We start from the raw sequence: 18894 nt of genomic DNA, 5'->3' as shown, positions 1-18894 counted from the left end.
ATTCTAGCAATGTTCATTGCTCTCATTCCAGAATGATTTTGTTTTTCATAATCTGTAAATTGGGAGAACATCTGGAAAGAGATGCTGGAATGTGGCTTTAAAAAAAATCTCTTTGCTGGGACTTCCCTAGTGGTCCAGTGGTTAAGATTCCGCTTCCTGTGCAGGGAACTTGGATTCAGTCCCTGGCTGGTTGGGGAACAAATGTCCGACAGGCCACACAGCCAAAAAGAAAGTCTGTTTGCTCAGATTCACTTATCATTTTCCATCCCTTGAAAGAATCACTTACTTCTCTAAGAACATATCTCGCGTCATTTTGTTCCAGCCTAGCATGTGTGTTGCTATGGGACCTGGGCAGGATATGTTCGAAAGCACACAAATCATAGGACGGAAAATATATGACAAAGCAAAGGTAAGCTGTGGGCCCTGCTGCTTGTATCTTCATTCAAAACTATACTTTAAAATCCACTGACATTTTTCATTAGGAAGTTGGTCTTTGTAAGGAAGACAGCAGGAGCTCAAGCTGCACCAAGGAGTCTGAAGGTATGAATGCTGTTTATTGTCAATCAGGAAGGTTGTTTCACATACTGCACAGGAACTTTTCTCTGACTGCTTGTGACTGACTTCCTACAGGAAGTACATTTAAAAGCGAGTAACCAGAGAGATGTTGTGGGGAGGGGAGTGGAGGGGGGTTCATGTTTGGGAACGCATGTACACCCGTGGTGGATTCATGTCAATGTATGGCAAAACCAATACAGAATTGTAAAGTAAAAAAAAAAAAAATTCAGATTTTAAATAGGGTAAAAAAAAAATTAAAAATATTTGAAGATGGTCAAAAAAAAAAGCGAGTAATCAGAAAAACATTCTTTCAGCCAGAGTGCTTGCTTCAAGCAGTTAAATGATAGATTGTAGTTTTCAATTAATGTAATATCAGATATGACCAGACTGACCCAAATTCTCAGAAGTCTCTGGGGCCTTTGCCTGCCAAGTCCCCTGACCATTTCGTGTCTTTTCTTTGGGGACAAGGTAAAGCTGAGTGGCACAATTTCCAGTTCTTGCGGTTTGCATTCAAATTAGTCCCTGGTCTTTTTTGATATGGCAAAGATCATCCATCTCATGTTTTCTTTTCTTTTTTAAAAGATCTTTAGATGAACAGAGAATCTGGTTTCAGAGAGCTTACTACCAGTTACTCTATCCTCCTTCCTCTCCTAAATTTTACCTTCTAGTTTGCTCACATGTTTTGTATCAGCTCGGATGAAGATGTTTCCAGTGGAAAAGACAAAGGATAGCTTTGAGCTCAACCATCTCTAATAAAGATAGTTAAATCTCTGCCTTTTTATAGCTTACCCATACCTTTAATGAGCATGCCCATCAGTGTGTGTGTGTGTGTTTATGTAAATATTGTGTCTCAAGGGTTCTAAACTGTTTCAGGAGCAATTAAGGAAGAACAAAAGCACCTTTAAAAACAGAAGACACCAGCCAGCCTAATTGCTGCAGTTTCTTTTTAATTACTGTGGTCTCATCAGCAGATTGTTCTAAATTAACAGATTCTATTTAGGGTGTACACCTGTGACACAATTTGGCATCAGAAATTTTGTTACCACTCTGAGCCTAGAGACAGAGAGATCGGTCCCACGTTCTCAGCAAGGCACAACTTTCCCCTCAATCAGGGAGGCAGTGGTACAGGACTTGAGAGACTCAACAACAGCAACAACCACAAAATCAGGGGAGGTGGGCTGCAGCTGGTGTGTCTGGCTTCAGTTCCCACATGGCAGTGGAAACTGGGATGCCAATAGAATGAAACTGAGTTAGATGTCAGGCAAGGGCCCTGGTGCTGAAGCAGGGTTTGCCTCCTCTACTATAAGATAGAGATGAATAGAAACAAACATTGCTAGGGACCTCCTTGGTGTTTCAAGGCTTAAGACTTCACTTCCCACTGCCGATGGATCCCTGGTAGATGAGCTGGGTCCCCGCATGCCTCAGGCCAAAACACCAAAACACAGAACAGAAGCGATATTGTAACAGATACAATAAAGACTTGAAAGAACACAAGCATATTTCTAAATATATTTTTATTCACATTTCCCATAAGATTAAAAAAGGAATTCATATTTCTCATAAGATTAAAAAAGCATCAGTTGATCCTATTGGAAAAAAAAGACCATCAAAAGATGAACAGTGGGTGGGAGAACTGATGCAGATGAAGTGGGTCCTGAATTCTTTCAAGTCCCTCTTTGGTATGAGCCCTGCCCGAGAACTCAAGGACTATGAGAGGGGAAACTCCATGAGAGTCCCTGAGGAAAAACTTGTTCTCTGCAAAGAAGATAATTTGGTCCACCTACTCCTCACCTTCCTTGGTGACTAAGATGGTCAAGAGTCTGCCTGTGATGCAGGTGACTGGGATTTGATCCCTGGATGGGGAAGATCCCCTAGAGAAGGGAATGGCTGCCCACTCCAGTATTCTTGCCTGGAGAATCCCATGGGCAGAGGACCTAGCAGGCTATATTACAGTCCATGGGGTTGCAGAGATGGACACACCTGAGCAACTAAGGCTTTCACTCCTAGCCTTAAAATTTCTTGACTGTCTTTCCAGTGAGGTCGGAGCATCTTGTACCATAGCCTGCATTACTGGAATTTTGTATCTGTGGGCAGTAAACCCAGGGCAACAGACTCAGAGCCTTCAGGTTTCTGGGAAGTCACTGTGGGTTTGGCGGAGAGTTGAAAATGCTCTGGCTAATCAGCCAGCAGCACAAAACTTGACTGAAAGATGCTTTTCCAAATTGACACGTGTTGGGTAAAAGTGTACAGTATTCATTTTAGCTCATTTGCTTTTCATGGTAAGGCTGTGTGGGTTTTCTAGGAACTGTATGAGTCCGCCTCCCAGGAGGTAACTGGGCCACTGGCTTCAGCTCATCAGTGGGTGAATATGACGGATGTCACCGTCTGGCTCAATTCAACACACACAGTAAGTGTCCCTGAGTCATACTGATTATGTGTTACAAGGGAAGAGCTCTGGGCTGATCTTATTGTTGAAGTTCAACTTCTGTTGCTTTTCTAAATTTTTTTCCTTTAGGCAAAAACGTGTAAACCAGCCTTGGGCTACAGTTTTGCAGCTGGCACAATCGATGGATTTGGAACCCTCAATTTTACTCAGGGTGAGGTGCAGTCTGATCAGGTTTATGGTTCTAGATTCTGAACGTCAGGATTCTGTTCCCTAACAGGATTTCACATAGCCAATACATTTACTATTTTAATTTTTAAAATTTAGGGGTAGGTAGGCTTTCCAGGTTTGTACATGATTTCTCCAGGGTCAGTATCTTTCATAATTTAGCTTTCCACTGATTCAGATAAGAATCAGAGATTCTCTCTGCATTTCAACCTGTAGAGGAATAGTTATAAATTGGGCAGGAATGGAGTTGGAATGGTGCAGAGTAGGAGTGTCATTTTAACACCCGCAATATGAATTGGCCCTTCCATCTGGGTTTTAGTGTCTCTTTCCTGGAATTCTTTATTGGAGCCCAAATTCCTCAGAACAGAAGACTTTAGGAGCATAAAGCATGTGATCCTGGGTCTTCTTCCTTTGTGTATTTCCATGAATTTATAACTGATTATTATAGGTTTTATACTTTATCCTGATTATCACTGTGATAACATGCATTGGAAAGTACACAAAGTTAAAGAAATTGAAAAGTAGTACCAACAGGCAACATTTTGGCTTATTTCATTCTGGTCTTTTATATACATGTGTATTTTGGAACTATTAGTTGAAAAAGAAATACAATTGTAACATGATACAGTTGGCATCATCTTTCCTGGCAATATTTCATCTAGCTTGGTCTGATGTTCTAAAATAAATAATTTTTGATAGCTTTATTGAGATATAATTCACAAAACATAAAATTCAATGGTTTTTAAAGCATTTACAGATACATGCAACCATCCCTGCTATCAGTTTTCGAACATTGTCATTACCTCAAAGAGAAACCCTGTACATTTTGGCTATCACAGCCTAGTCTTCCAGACCTAAGAATCCACTAACCTCTATCTCTGTATTTACCTCTTCTAGACATTTTGTATAAATGAAATCGTAAAAATATGTGGCTTTTTGTGTTGGCTTCTTTCGCTTAGCATCATGTTTTCAAGGCTCATCCATGTTATAACATAGATTCTAGAATAATTTCATTGCTTTTTTTCTTTTTAAAAATTGTTTCATTGAGGCCGAGTTGATTTCAGTGTAGTGTTAATTTCTGCTGTACAGCAAAGTGACTCAGTTATACACAAATGTGTATATATGTAATGTGATTTTCCCTTGTGATTTATTATAGGATATTCAATATATAGTTCCCTATGTTATACAGTAGAATCTTGTTTTTTATCCATTCTCTAAATAGTAGTTGCACCTGCTAACCCCAAGCTCCCGGTGCAGCCCTCCCCCTTGCAATCACGTCTGTTCTCTATGTCTGTGAGTCTATTTTGTAGATAAGTTCATTTATGTCATATTGTGACTGAATAATATTTCACTGTATGGTTTTGTCAGGTTTTATTTATGCATTCCTCAGCTGATGGCCATTTGGGTTGTTCTGTTTGGGGCTGTTAGGAATAATGCTGTTATAAATATTCATGTCCAGGCTTTTGTGTGAGCATGTGAGTTCGTTTCTTTGGTACATGCCTGGAAGTGGAATTGCTGGATCACTATGGTAAAATTCTATGTTTAATTATTTGAGAAACTACCAGAGTATTTTCAAATCATTGCACAATTTTATGTTCTCATCAGTTTCTCTCTGAAGATTCTAGTTTTTTCACATCCTCACCAATACTTGTTTTTATCTTCCTTTTTTTTTATTCTAGCTACCCTTGGGGTGTGGAGTGGTATCTCATTATGGTTTTGATTGGCATTTTCCTGGGATATTGAGCATCTTTTCTTATGTTTGTTGGCCATTATTGTGTCTTCCTTGGAGAAATACCTGTTCATATATTTTTCTTATTTTTAAATTGGTCTATTTGTCTTTTTATTATTGAGCTGGAAGAATTCTTTGAGAGTCCCATGTGTGCTCTATAAGTAGGTCCAAATACATTCATAGTAATTATATTTTCCTGATTATATATTCTATGTTCTTAGGTTTTGTAGTTAACATAGCTTTTTCCTAGATTATGGGTGTTAGGCTTGGTGGTTTTTAATTGCTCGTGTGTGTGTATACACATAATTAAGTGGAGATCAAGAGAGGGTCTTTAGAGACCACAAGTTAAACAGCTGGTACTTCAAACTGGAGATTTCTTTTACAGCTTTCAAAATAGGAAAAAGATAATTCAGCTCATTGACCTGCATTTAATTATATTATATTTTAAAAATTGGCAACATGGTTGAGGAAGAGCAATAAAAGCAAAACCTGAAAGATGTGGAACATATATATTCTTTTACTCTATCAACCACATGAGGATCTAATTAAATAATGGCTCCTACTTTAATATGTACAGGAAATTTTACCTCTTCTATTTTGTAAACTGTTTGAAATCATTGAACAGCAAACTTAATAAAATCTCTCCAAGTTCTGAAAGCATTGTTGTACAACATTTGTCAAAATGATGGTATTTTTCAGAGGGTTGCAATCATATTAATCGTAACATTCCTAATAGGGATGACAGAAGGGGATTCATTTTGGGACACTGTTCGGGATCAGGTTCTGGGCAAGCCATCTGAAGAAATCAAAGAATGCCATAAACCAAAGCCAGTCCTCCTTCACACTGGAGAGGTAATGCATTTGGATTGTCATGGTGAAATTATTATATTCTTATTTTTAAATTTATGAATTATTAGATATGAATAGGTCTGTGTTGAATAGTAGGTCTGTGTATTATAGAAATGTTCCCAAATTAAATTTTTAATATTAAAAATATGGATGCCATAAGTTTAAAGAAATAAGGGGTATGATTACTAAATATACTGACTTAGATTTTTACATCCATAGTAAATAACTGAAACAATTAGAACAGAGGAAAAGGAAGAATAAGATTAAGATTTATGAGCACAGAATTCCTCACAGAGAAAGACATCTCAGGTTATTTTCCACAACTCAGGCAACATTATTAACTAAAGCAATATTCTTTAAATACCCTTTGGAACATGGATTTTCATATTCATGCCAGTGTTCATAATACCATGAATTTTTATGTAGAAACAATTTTTAAATATTGTTTTTTTTCTAACATTTACTTAGAAATTCTTCAAGGAGGAGAGGAAATGAAGGAATAGAAGGAATAGAGGGAAAGATTCTATGCTAATCTGAACATGTAAGGCAAGACGTAGTAACTGAAGATTCAAAGTGCTATTTAGAGTAAAAAGAGAAATAATTAAGTTATTCCAAATGATGGTAATTCCTTATTTGTCTTGTATAAGGATAGTCATCATGGTAATATAGGAGAACCTTGGTTATCTGTTACACATTGTGATTCCATAAAGATAAAGCCACCAAAAACTTCATTGATAAGAAAATAATTCCAGGTTAATGGGACACTGGTATTTGAAATTCACATATTAATACTAGACAGAATATTTAATACTACATGACTTAGAAAAAAATCTGTGACTGAAGGATAAAACATCCAAACAACTGGAAATATTTAATATCCATTAACAAAGGAAATTCTGTGAGCAGCATTGGTCTCTTGAGGAAAGAGAGTGATATTCTCAACACCGTTTTCATGCTTTCGGTTCTTAGCTGTTAAAGCCTCATCCCTGGCACCCAGATATTGTTGATGTTCAGATTGTTACCCTTGGGTTCCTGGCCATCACTGCCATCCCTGGGGAGTTCACGTAAGTTCCTCTTTTTGATTTTGTGATAGTTGCAGATGTGTTCCTGTTGAAATCACTTCTCATCATGGGCAGATAACACTGTACTCTTTTGTTTCCTACTTTGCTTTGTATGCCAACAGTGAGAAATATTCCCAACCCTCTTTTGGTGGGACCTCTGAAGAATACACCTCCTTATGCCTCTTGCTTGAAGTAAACGTAAAAATTTGAGAAGTTATCATTCCAGATTAAAATTATGCAGTGACTTATGTCAGCAGAAAGACTTTAAATAATATTAAAATACAGAACACGAAACAATCAGTTTAGGTATTAGAAGCATGGAAAATGTTTTAAATTTGCTCTTTATGCCATATTTCCTGTCTTAGTAAGTAGCAATTTTGTATCTTTCCATTGCTCAGGGCCTAAATCTCAGTCATCCTTGAATTCCTTTTTAGTTTTCCCTGCTTTAAATCCCTCAGCAATTTCTGTCTGTTCTATTCAACACTTTCCATCATTCTGCCCCTACCCACCTCCTCCCCACTTGGGTCTAAGTCACCATTGCCTCTCCCCTGGATTACTGCAATAACCTTCTCACTTTCTTGCCTCTTCCTTACTTCTCTATAGTCTTTTCTCAACATTATAGCCAGAGATATCCCTATAAAGCATAAGTTAAATCATGTCACTTATCATAACCTTTCAATAGCTTCCCAACTCTCCAGATAAACCCTCACACCCTTATAATATCTAGCAAGGCCCTCTGCGATCCTCTCTTCAGCAAACTGTCTGATCTGATTTTGTACCACTCCATACAAAATTAATTTGCCTCAGTCACACCTGCTGCAGCTACGTTGGCTCAGACTACCAAGCATGCTCCTGTTTTAGGGCTTTTGAACTTAAACAGCTCCTTCTACCTGCAACACTTACCCTCCATATATCTCCATGGCTCACTCACTCTTCATTCCTTCATTTCTCTGTTGAAAACTCTAACAGAGATGCCAGTCCTGCTTACAGTACATAACGTTGTTTTCACCCATCACTGACCCATGACATCGCTATCACCATCACAACAATGACCACCACCATCCTCTCATCCTTATCCTACCTTATATTCTCCATTGCACTTATTGTCATCTCGCTTTTTTATTTTCTACTGACCATCTTCTCTTCTAAGAATGTAAGCTCCATACTGTTGAGTCCTCAGCCATTTGAAGTGGGTCTGGTATAAAGTTAGTAGCTCAGTTGTGTCCCCAGTTACTGTAATCCCCCAGGTCCCTCTGTCCATGGAATTCTCTAGGTAAGAATAATGGAGTGGGTATCCATTCCCATCTCCAGGGGGTTTTCCTGACACAGGGATCTAACCCAGGTCTCCTGCATTGCAAGTGGTTTCTTTACCATCTGAGCTAAATAAGTGAATGAAGCGTGAGTTCTCTCTAGGCAGGAATAGTGTACACTCTACTTAGCTCTTATTAACATATAATGTAACCAGTTGTTGACTCAGTGAACGGAAGACAATTGTGATCTTCTGCCAGTGATACTCACTGATGCTGTTTTCCTCCTTCAGCTTATCTGCTTTTGGTTTAGGATTTATTTTGAAGATAGGGCAGTGTGGGAAAAAGCTCAACTAGAACTTGCGTTGTTTCTGTGCACTTCACTGTTGTGTGCGTTGTTTCTATACACTTCACTGTTGTGTAGCCAGCCTAACATTTTGGCTTTCCTTACAAGTTTTTGTGTACCTTTCTGTGTACCTTGCATACATTCTGAATAGGAAACCACTTAGATAATTATGTTTCCTTGACTCAGGACCATGTCTGGACGAAGACTTCGGCAGGCAGTTCGAGAAGTAAGTTACAAATGAAATAATATACCTATGCATTTTTATTTGGAAAAGAGAAGAAGAATTCCCTATCCTTATGATCTGATACCTTTTAAATTAATCTTTGCTAAGATGATAATAGTTTTACACTTCTTGAAAGTAAAGGCTGGAGGTGAATATGAAGTATTAATGGCATAAGAATAAAATTTAAAAAATATAAAGGAAATATAGTAGGATTAAAATATTTTATTTGTATTTATGTACTAATAATTTAAAATTGATGAGTTTTATGGATTCAGTAGTAAATGACCCCAAGTACATTAATATCTGAAAGTCATATATAAAAAATCTAACACGTTGAAAATTATGTATTTTATCTATATTTGTGATTTTCTTTATTTCAGAAAGTATTGTCAATGTTTCTAAAATGACATAACCAGCAAAAGTCTTATTATTTGGAGCTGGAAATAGCTCCTGTGGTTAGCTAGTAATGCTCCCTTTAGACTTTTTAGGAAATTGATAAAACATCTATATTTTTAGTAATAAAGTTCTGCATCAGCAAATACAATCATTAGGGTGTTCATAGACCCATTGACTTGCCCAACTGGAATGCAGAGTTAAGGCTTTTAACTTTTCACCAAGGATTCTCTGATACTCTTGTACTCCTGGGCAATTTTGATCATTGGAAAAATATTAAGATAGATATCTTACAATAAAAATTCATATTGATATTATATGTTAAATGTAACAAAAATGATAATACACTTTAAGATGAAGAGTAATTTTAGTGCACTCTCCCCTTTGCCCTAGGAATTTGAAGCTTATGGGATGCTGAATATGACAGTTGTTATTTCAGGTCTATGTAATGTATATACACACTACATTACCACATATGAAGAATACCAGGTAAAGTAAAAAGTTCTCAACATTTAAATGAATTATATCCTGGTCAAGACTACTGTATCAAATGCAGATTTTCTTTCTGGACTTCCTTAATCATGTTTTTTGAGAGATGATTTTGTTTTAGAGCAGGTGAGAAAACTATAATCCAGAGGTCATATTTGGGAGTTCTAGGTTGATCATTTCCAAGTTGAGTTGAGAATTCTAGTCTCATTAACTTCCACTTTCCTTGAAATAAATTACTTGGTCAAGGGCACTGGTAATAAGCCTGGGTTATGGCATACAACATTTCTAACTCAATCCATAATGCTTTTGGTACCTTAAGCTTCTGTAGAACCTGAGAAAGTGCCTATTGGCAGCTACTATCTAGTGAAAGCACTGGCTAAGCACCTTGCAAATGTAATTTTATGTAATCCTCTCAATTAGCCCAGACTGAAGTAGGGTATTATTATAGCATGATACAGATTAAGAAACAGAGCCTCAAAAAACTATGGAGGCTGCTGACTGGTGATGTTTTTATTTTGTTTGTTACAAATAGTACAAAATGTAGCCTAAGTACTTTTAAACACCGGTAGCTAAAAACGTGAAAACAGGGTAGAAGTTCATACTTCCTAGTTTCTAATACATCTGGAGTATAACTTGGCAGTTCATAGTGTGGCACACAGGTTGCCTTTTGACAAATGCTCAGTAATTCCAGCAGTGGAGTCTGCCCTGCTGCCCTCTGTTGACTTTACTGAAGGTCCCTGCCTTTGAGTAATTCCTGTTGAATAAAGATTCTTAACTGGGATAAACTTAAATGAGAATAACAAGTTAGATGAGAATAATTCCATTTTTGCCTTTATCTGTAACTGTAATTTAGCATTATAGTAAAGTAATGCTCAAAATTCTCCAAGCCAGGCTTCAGCAATATGTGATCCATGAACTTCCAGATGTTCAAGCTGGTTTTAGAAAAGGCAGGGGAACCAGAGATCAAATTGCCAATATCTGCTGGATCATTGAAAAAGCAAGAGAGTTTCAGAAAAACATCTATTTCTGCTTCATTGACTATGCCAAAGCCTTTGACTGTGTGGATCACAAAAAACTGTGGAAAATTCTGAAGGAGATGGAAATACCAGACCACCTGACCTGCCTCTTGAGAAACCTATGTGCAGATCAGGAAGCAACAGTTAGAACTAGACATGGAACAGCAGACTGGTTCCAAATAGGAAAAGGAGTGTGTCAAGGCTGTATATTGTCACCCTGCTTATTTAACTTATATGCAGAGTACATCATGAGAAACGCTGGGCTGGATGAGGCACAAGCTGGAATCAAGATTGCCTGGAGAAATATCAATAACCTCAGATATGCAGATGACACCACCCTTATGGCAGAAAGTGAAGAGGAGCTAAAAAGGCTCTTGATGAAAGTGAAAGAAGAGAGTGAAAAAGTTGCCTTAAAGCTCAACATTCGGAAAACTAAGATAATGGCATCTGGTCCCATCACTTCATGTCAAATAGATGGGGAAACAGTGGAAACAGTGTCAGACTTTATTTTGGGGGGCTCCAAAATCACTGCAGATGGTGACTGCAGCCATGAAATTAAAAGACGCTAACTCCTTGGAAGGAAAGTTATGACCAACCTAGACAGCATATTAAAAAGTAGAGACATTACTTTGTCAACAAAAGTCCGTCTAGTCAAGGCTATGGTTTTTCCTGTGGTCATGTATGGGTGTGAGAGTTGGACTGTGAAGAAAGCTGAGCACCGAAGAATTGATGCTTTTGAACTGTGGTGTGAAGAAGACTCTTGAGAGTCCCTTGGACTGCAAGAAGATCCAACCAGTCTACCCTAAAGGAGATCAGTCTTGGGTGTTCATTGGAAGGACTGATGTTGAAGCTGAAACTCCAATACTTTGGCCACCTGATGCGAAGATCTGACTCATTTGAAAAGACCCTGATGCTGGGAAAGATTGAGGGCAGAAGAAGAAGGGGACAACAGAGGATGAAATGGTTGGATGGCATCACTAACTTAATGGACATGGGTTTCGGTAGACTCTGGCAGTTGATGATGGATAGGGAAGCCTGGTGTGCTGCAGTTCATGGGGTTACAAAGAGTTGAACATGACTGAGAGACTGAACTGAACTGAGGAAATGGCAACCCACTCCAGTGTTCTTGCCTGGAAAATTCCATGCACTGAGGAGCCTGATGGGCTATAGTCCACGGTGTTGCAAAGAGTCAGAGATGACTGAGCATACTCGCATGTTATTGAGCACTTCTTTCAATTATGAATGTAGGCAACAAATGACAGTAACATTATCAGTACTATGACTTTTGTCATCAATAGGAACCATGAATATTTTTATATCACACCTCATTACCGCATTTATGGAACTATCTTTTATTCTCATTGAAAGTGAAAGTCACCCAGTTGTGTGTGACTCTTTGCAACACCATGGACTATACAGCCCATGGGATTCTCCTGGCCAGAATACTGGAGTGGGTAGCCATTCCCTTCTCCAGGGGATCTTACCAACCCAGGGATCAAACCCAGGTCTCCCACATTGCAGGTAGATTCATTACCAGCTGAGCCACCAGGGAAGTCTTTTATTCTCGCTGCTATTTTAAAATCAGAGAGCTAAGAACAAATAATTTCACAATTTGTATGGAAATACAAAAAACCTTGAATAGCCAAAGCAATCTTGGGAAAGAAGAACAGAACTGGAGGAATCAACCTGCCTGACTTCAGGCTCTACTACAAAGCCACAGTCATTGAGACAGTATGGTAATGGCACAAAGACAGAAATATAGATCAATGGAACAAAATAGAAAGCCCAGAGATAAATCCATGCACCTATGGACACCTTATCTTCAACAAAAGAGGCAAGAATATACAATGGATTAAAGACAATCTCTTTAACAAGTGGTCCTGGGAAAACTGGTCAACCACTTTTAAAGGAATGAAACTAGATCAGTTTCTAACACCATACACAAAAATAAACTCAAAATGGATTAAAGATCTAAATGTAAGAAGAGAAACTATAAAACTCCTAGAGGAGAACATAGGCAAAACACTCTCTGACATACATCACAGCAGGATCCTCTATGACCCACCTCCCAGAATATTGGAAATAAAAGCAAAAATAAACAAATGGGACCTAATTAAACTTAAAAGCTTCTGCACAACAAAGGAAACTATAAGCAAGGTGAAAAGACAGCCTTTGAAATGGAAGAAAATAATAGCAAATGAAGCAACTGACAAACAGCTAATCTCAAAAATATACAAGCAACTCCTGCAGCTCAATTCCAAAAAAATAAACAACCCAATCAAAAAATAGGCCAAAGAATTAAATAGACATTTCTCCAAAGAAGATATACAGATGGCTAACAAACACATGAAAAGATGCTCAACATCACTCACTATCAGAGAAATGCAAATCAAAACCACAATGAGGTACCATTTCATGCCAGTCAGAATGGCTGTGATCCAAAAGTCTACAAGCAATAAATGCTAGGTGTGGAGAGGAGGGAACTCTCTTACACTGTTGGTGGGAATGCAAACTAGTACAGCCACTATGGAGAACAGTGTGGAGATTCCTGAAAAAACTGGAAATAGAACTGCCTTATGACCCAGCAATCCCACTGCTGGGCATACACACCGAAGAAACCAGACTTGAAAGAGACATGTGTACCCCAATGTTCATCGCAGCACTGTTTATAATAGCCAGGACATGGAAGCAACCTAGATGTCCATCAGCAGACGAATGGATGAGAAAGCTGTGGTACATATACACAAAAGAGTATTGCTCAGCCATTAAAAAGAATACATGTGAATCAGTTCTAATGAGGTGGATGAAACTGGAGCCGATTATACAGAGTGAAGTAAGCCAGAAAGAAAAAGACCAATACAGTATACTAATGCATATATATGGAATTTAGAAAGATGGTAATGATAACCCTGTATGCGAGACAGCAAAAGAGATACAGATGTATAAAACAGTCTTTTGAACTCTGTGGGAGAGGGAGAGGGTGGGATGATTTGGGAGAATGGCATTGAAACATGTATAATATCATATAAGAAACAAATGCCAGTCCAGATTCGATGCATGATACTGGATGCTTGGGGCTGGGGCACTGCGATGACCCAGAGGGATGGTATGGGGAGGGAGGGCAGAGAGGGGTTCAGGATGGGGAACATCTGTATACCTGTGGCAGATTCATGCTGGTGTATGACAAAACCAATACAATATTGTAAAGTAATTAATCCACAATTAAAATAAATAAATTTATATTAAAAAATAAATAAAATCACAGTAGTTATTAGATCTACAAGATCTTGTTATTCAAGGGCATCATACAGAAACACAAATGTTGCTCTGTCACAAAGCTAGTTTATTATTTGATTTCATTTAATGGGTTTCCTTTATCTACCCATGTATTTTATTTTATTTTATTTTATGTGTTTAGAAACATTACTATTAGTGGGGTCCATTGCCTCAACAGTCTGCCAAAGGAGACCATGGTACAAATAGTTAGAAACTCCTACTAGCTTGTCTCCTGATTAGGGACATGCAAAAATTAGTATTAATTAATTAATTGATTTATTCACTCATTCATTCAACAGATGTGTTTTGTGACAGATATTGTATTAGCCACTCTCTGGGCATGGCAGTGGTTATGAATCTGCTCCTGCCCTCAAGCCCACTAGAATTTATGGGTCAGTAAAAGACATGAAAGACATAGAAGAAAGCAGATGATTCCATTTCTGTGAAAGAGATGCACAAGGTGTTATGAAGGCAAAGAGAAAGAGCATCAGTTTAGAGTGGGTGTTTGACATTGGGTACTGGCAAATTTTCATGAAGATATAGTGTTTGTCCAAGTTCCGAGAATGAGTAAGGAGTAATTAAGCAAATACAATGAAAGTTAACGGAAGGTGTTCCATATTGAAAGTTAAGCAAAATTAAGCAAATATAATGAAAGTTAATGGAAGGTGTTCCAAGTTACATATGCAAAGGCCTGGTCGCTCAGAGGTTAAAGCCTCTGCCTGCAATGCGGGAGACCTGGGTCGGGAAGACCCCCTGGAGAAGGCAACCCACTCCAGTATCTTGCCTGGAGAATCCCATGGATGGAGGAGCCTGGTGGGCTACAGTCCATGGGGTCGTAAAGATTGAGTGACTTTACTTCCCTTCACTTCTTTACTTCCAGAGGGGCAGGCTTAGTATATTTAAGGGGCTGTACTTAGCTGAATACCCTGGGATAAACATGAGGAGGGTAGTGAGATGGGCTAAAGTGGGAGGCAGGGGTTAGTCAATGGAGAATCTTCTGTGCTATGCCACAGAACTCTGACTCAATAAGGAGGATTTTAGGTCACTGTAGTCAAATTCAAAGGAAGGAATGCTCTGATTTAGAAAGCTCATTAGGATGGCAGTGTAGAAAATGATTGGAAGGGCAAGTGTGGAGGCAGAGAACTGTGGAGGCAGAGAACTAACTGATGAAGAAGCTGTAGTTATGATCTGGGTGAGAGGGAAGGGTTTGACCAAAGTTAAAGCAGTAAAGAAAGAGGAAAATGAAAGAATTCAAGAGGCTTTTAAGGAATGATGACTTGGAGACTTATAGGATGACTGCCAGACGATCCTGGCATAGGCTTCACTGAGATGAAGAATGTTGCAGGGAAAGCAGATATATTTGGAGGGATAAGTTTCATGTTAGATTTGATGAACTGAAGGTTTCTGTGAATAACCAAATCTTTGGACCACAGGTGAAAGGAGATGTATTTGGTTTTATTTCATAGTTCTGTGATGGTTAAATGGCCTCCCCAGGTGGCTCAGTGGTAAACAATCTGTCTGCTAATGCAGGAGATGAGGGTTCAATCTCTGGGTCAGGAAGATCCCCTGGAGAAGGAAATGGAAACCCACTCCTGTATTCTTGCCTGGGAAATCCCAGGGACAGAGGAGCCTGGCAGGCTACAATCCATGGGGTCGCAAAAGAGTCAGACATGACCTAACAACTAAACAACAACAAGAAGGATGGGTTAAATGTCCTTTTCCAGATAGTTCTATAACCATCCAATTTATTCAGGATGGTTTCTTTCAAATAAATCCCTCTTTCAAATAAAATGGATTGACTATCCAAATGGCATGTGTCAAGAGAATTCATTGCCTTTAACGAATAGTTGATGGGAACCATTCACTTCAGCTGGTAAATGGAAATGCTCACCTTCCTTTGTCATAATTAGTTTTGAATGATGTCAGTTTGGATTATGCAAGATGTACAATCATCGCCTGTCACTAAAATGCAAGAAATGGATTGAACTATGCAGAATGGTGTGCAACTCTGCTCTGCCTCTCCTGCAGGCTCAGCGGTACGAGGCAGCATCCACAATTTATGGACCACATACTCTGTCTGCTTACATCCAGCTTTTCAGAGTCCTTGCTAAGGCCATTGCTACGGTAATCAAAAATTGTATGTTTGTATGTCTCAGGAGTGGGGAGATGAAGAGGGAAGCAAAAAAGACCTTCACTTTGAGTGTTCAGTTCCTTTAAAAATCTTTATATTTAAAAATATTATAGCTGTGAGGTATCTTTTAAAATTGAAACTGATAAAATGAATTCAGAGTCAGTTAGTCATCTTTTGGTGATGACCACTTTTTTCACATATATTATCTCATATTATTCTTGCAATCATCGTGTGAAGTATACAGTCATCATTTTCCCCCATTTTTCAGATGAGCAAATAGGTTCAGAGATGAGAATGATCAAGTTTGCTATAACTGAGAGTTGAACCAGTGCTCTGTAATCCTGGTCAGTTTCTCTCCAATTGCTTCATGAATTGAGTGGTTTATCAATTCTGACATGCCCATTTTCTTTATTAGAACATCTCTGAAATTGGGATGTATCTTCCAATCAAAGGAATCTTACAATTATACATTAGCATGTTTTTACTTTCTTGGTGGTTCAAAAATAATAATAGTTATTAGAATCAATAGAGCCTTGGATTTGATAAAGTATAAGAGTTGTCTTCAAATGTACATATACATTGTATCTACCTAAAATATGTACACCTAAATGAGTTTATTTAAAGAAACAACACTTGTGTAAATCTTACCTCTGGTATATAGTTTATATACAAAGGTGCGTTCTGGTGGCAGAAGACTAGTCAATATGCAGGATAACGACTCTAAGATAATAAATGATCCTTGTATAATACCACATAAGCCCCAAAAAGCTTTGAGGCAGGGATGGCATAGCCAAGACAATAAAACCTTTTCAAAGAAAAAGCTTGGATATATCGAATTGAAACAAAACTGCTATTTCTGTAGGTCAAAACAGTGAAGTATTGGAAATTTCATATGCCTCCACCTAATTAGCTATTGACCGTGTATTTGAAATCTCAGTAGAAGGAATCTACTTGAAGGTATATAGGGTTGGCCAAAAAGTTCATTCAGGTTTTTTGTAATGTCTTATGGAAAAACCTGAATAAACGTATTAGCCAACCCAGTATCTTAATTACCTGATTATTGTTTTATCATAATATGCCTTTCAATTTTAGATCTGATACTTTCTTTTCAATTATTTTTAGTTTTTGTCATAAAACCTGTACCTATTTGTAGCATATTCAGATTGTAAAGATATGTATAAACCTATAAGCTATCTCTAGAGATAACCACTGTTTAACTTTCATGCAATTACAGGTTTATAGCTCTTCCCATAGAAATAGAGGCATCAAATTTTATAGTGATATTTAGGAAGTGTGATTCACTTTGCAGAAATTTGTTTCAGAATTTTATGGTTATGTGTCTAAGAATATCTCTGTGATCTTGGGCCAAAAATACCACTGAGTGTCTGCAAACTTATTTTGCCATTTGCAAAATGGGAATGATAATGAGTAGATTATATGGCTGGTGTAAAGATTAAGTATATAGAGCAAGGATTAAAGTATATTAAATACATATGAAGGGCTATTTAAAGTTTGAGATTAGAATTCTGATGGCACTATTAAAGGTAACACATTTTATGGAAAACATGGATTAAACTGGGCATGTTGTAGGCTGATCTTAACTTTTAAGTTAAAACTATATTTGTTATATTCATTAATTAGCACAGAGAAGGAGTTAGGAAAATACTTGGTAGTGACTTTGGATAAGAGAGACTTAGCACTTTTTGAACATTTAAAAGAATAATTACAATGTCATGTTACAGAGGCTGACCATGTGTTCCTACTCAGAGTCATACACGTAAAGAATGGTTGTCCCAGAGTCTAAACTCATGTAGCATGATTCCTAGCTTATACTCATATTATCCCGACAAGGGGAGTGAAAGTGTTTCCTGTGACCGAAATGTTCTTCTGTCACAAAAGTTAAAATTAAGGACATCTAGGCTCCAATTTCAGCAAAGTTCCTGTGTGTGTGTGTGTGTGTGTGTGTTCCAGTGAAGACATTTTGAGGGGATGTGGTCAGGGGAAAAGGTCTCTACTCTACATTGTACGCCTCTTAAGCAAATGCTCTCTGTTCTAGGATACCGTAGCCAATCTGAGCAGTGGTCCAGAGCCTCCATTTTTTGAACAACTGATGTCTCCATTAATTCCAAATATTGTGGATAGAGCGCCTGCAGGCACAGCTTTTGGAGATGTCCTGCTGCCAGCGAGCGCTACGTACAGAGTGGTAAGACTTGGAGAAGGATGTTGGGATCCTTATGAAGCCTGTATTTGAAGATGGGGGGAAGATGTTGTTTAAAAGTCACTACCTGCCTTGAATCATGCCACGGACCAGTTGTTAGCAATGATTTTGAAAATTGTTCTTATCTCTGCAGAGGCTCTGCAAACATGAGAATGGGGAAGTATTTATTTTTCAGATGGCAATTTTGGAAAAATTGAATTTCTAAAATTCAAATTGTTCCTTTTTTTTTTTTTTTTTAAAGATAGACATGGAACCATTCATTGCAGCATAGAAAAGTGGTTTCTTAAATCAAGGGTGGGAAAACACATAGAAACGAAGCGGGTTTTCTACCACTAGTGCTTTTATAGATCTTGTTTCTTGTAACTTTGCTAAATCATTTATTAGTTTCAGTAGATTTTCTTTGGTGTAGATTCCTTAGAAATGTCTATGTATAGTATGTCATCTGTGAATAAAAGCGGTTTACTTCTTTTTTACTTTCTTTTCTGGGTACCTTTTATTTCTTTCCTTATTGCATTGGCTAGAGTCTCCGATGCAATGTTGAAAAGAAGTTGTAAGAATGGACACCCTTATCTTGTTTCTAATCTTAGGAGGAAAAGTATTCAGTTATTAAGTATAATGTTTTCATCAGAATTTCTGTAGATGCCCTTTGTTAGGTTAAAAAATTCCCTTCTATGTCTACTTTGTTGAGAGTTTTTATGAAGAAATGGTGTTGACTTTTTTCCAAATGCTTTTCTGTGTCTACTGAGATGA

General features: G+C 37.9%; 1 protein-coding gene across 1 annotated transcript in view; it reads left to right on the top strand.

Moving 5' to 3' along the window:
• Positions 1-18894, top strand: part of ASAH2 (N-acylsphingosine amidohydrolase 2) — a 103602-nt gene that overhangs the window by 69013 nt on the left and 15695 nt on the right. Inside the window, exons 12-20 of the mRNA XM_040254682.1 lie at positions 323-409; positions 2858-2962; positions 3071-3152; positions 5632-5747; positions 6714-6808; positions 8585-8624; positions 9408-9503; positions 15824-15919; positions 17983-18129. Of these exons, the coding sequence (XP_040110616.1) occupies positions 323-409; positions 2858-2962; positions 3071-3152; positions 5632-5747; positions 6714-6808; positions 8585-8624; positions 9408-9503; positions 15824-15919; positions 17983-18129 (864 nt within the window). The remainder of the gene's footprint in view (positions 1-322; positions 410-2857; positions 2963-3070; positions 3153-5631; positions 5748-6713; positions 6809-8584; positions 8625-9407; positions 9504-15823; positions 15920-17982; positions 18130-18894) is intronic.

The sequence above is a fragment of the Oryx dammah genome, unplaced genomic scaffold (genome assembly GCF_014754425.2).
Source record: "Oryx dammah isolate SB20612 unplaced genomic scaffold, SCBI_Odam_1.1 HiC_scaffold_14, whole genome shotgun sequence".
Classification (NCBI taxonomy): domain Eukaryota; kingdom Metazoa; phylum Chordata; class Mammalia; order Artiodactyla; family Bovidae; genus Oryx; species Oryx dammah.
The sequence above is the reverse complement of the archived record's forward strand: the minus strand, read 5'-3'. Positions and strand labels throughout refer to the sequence as shown.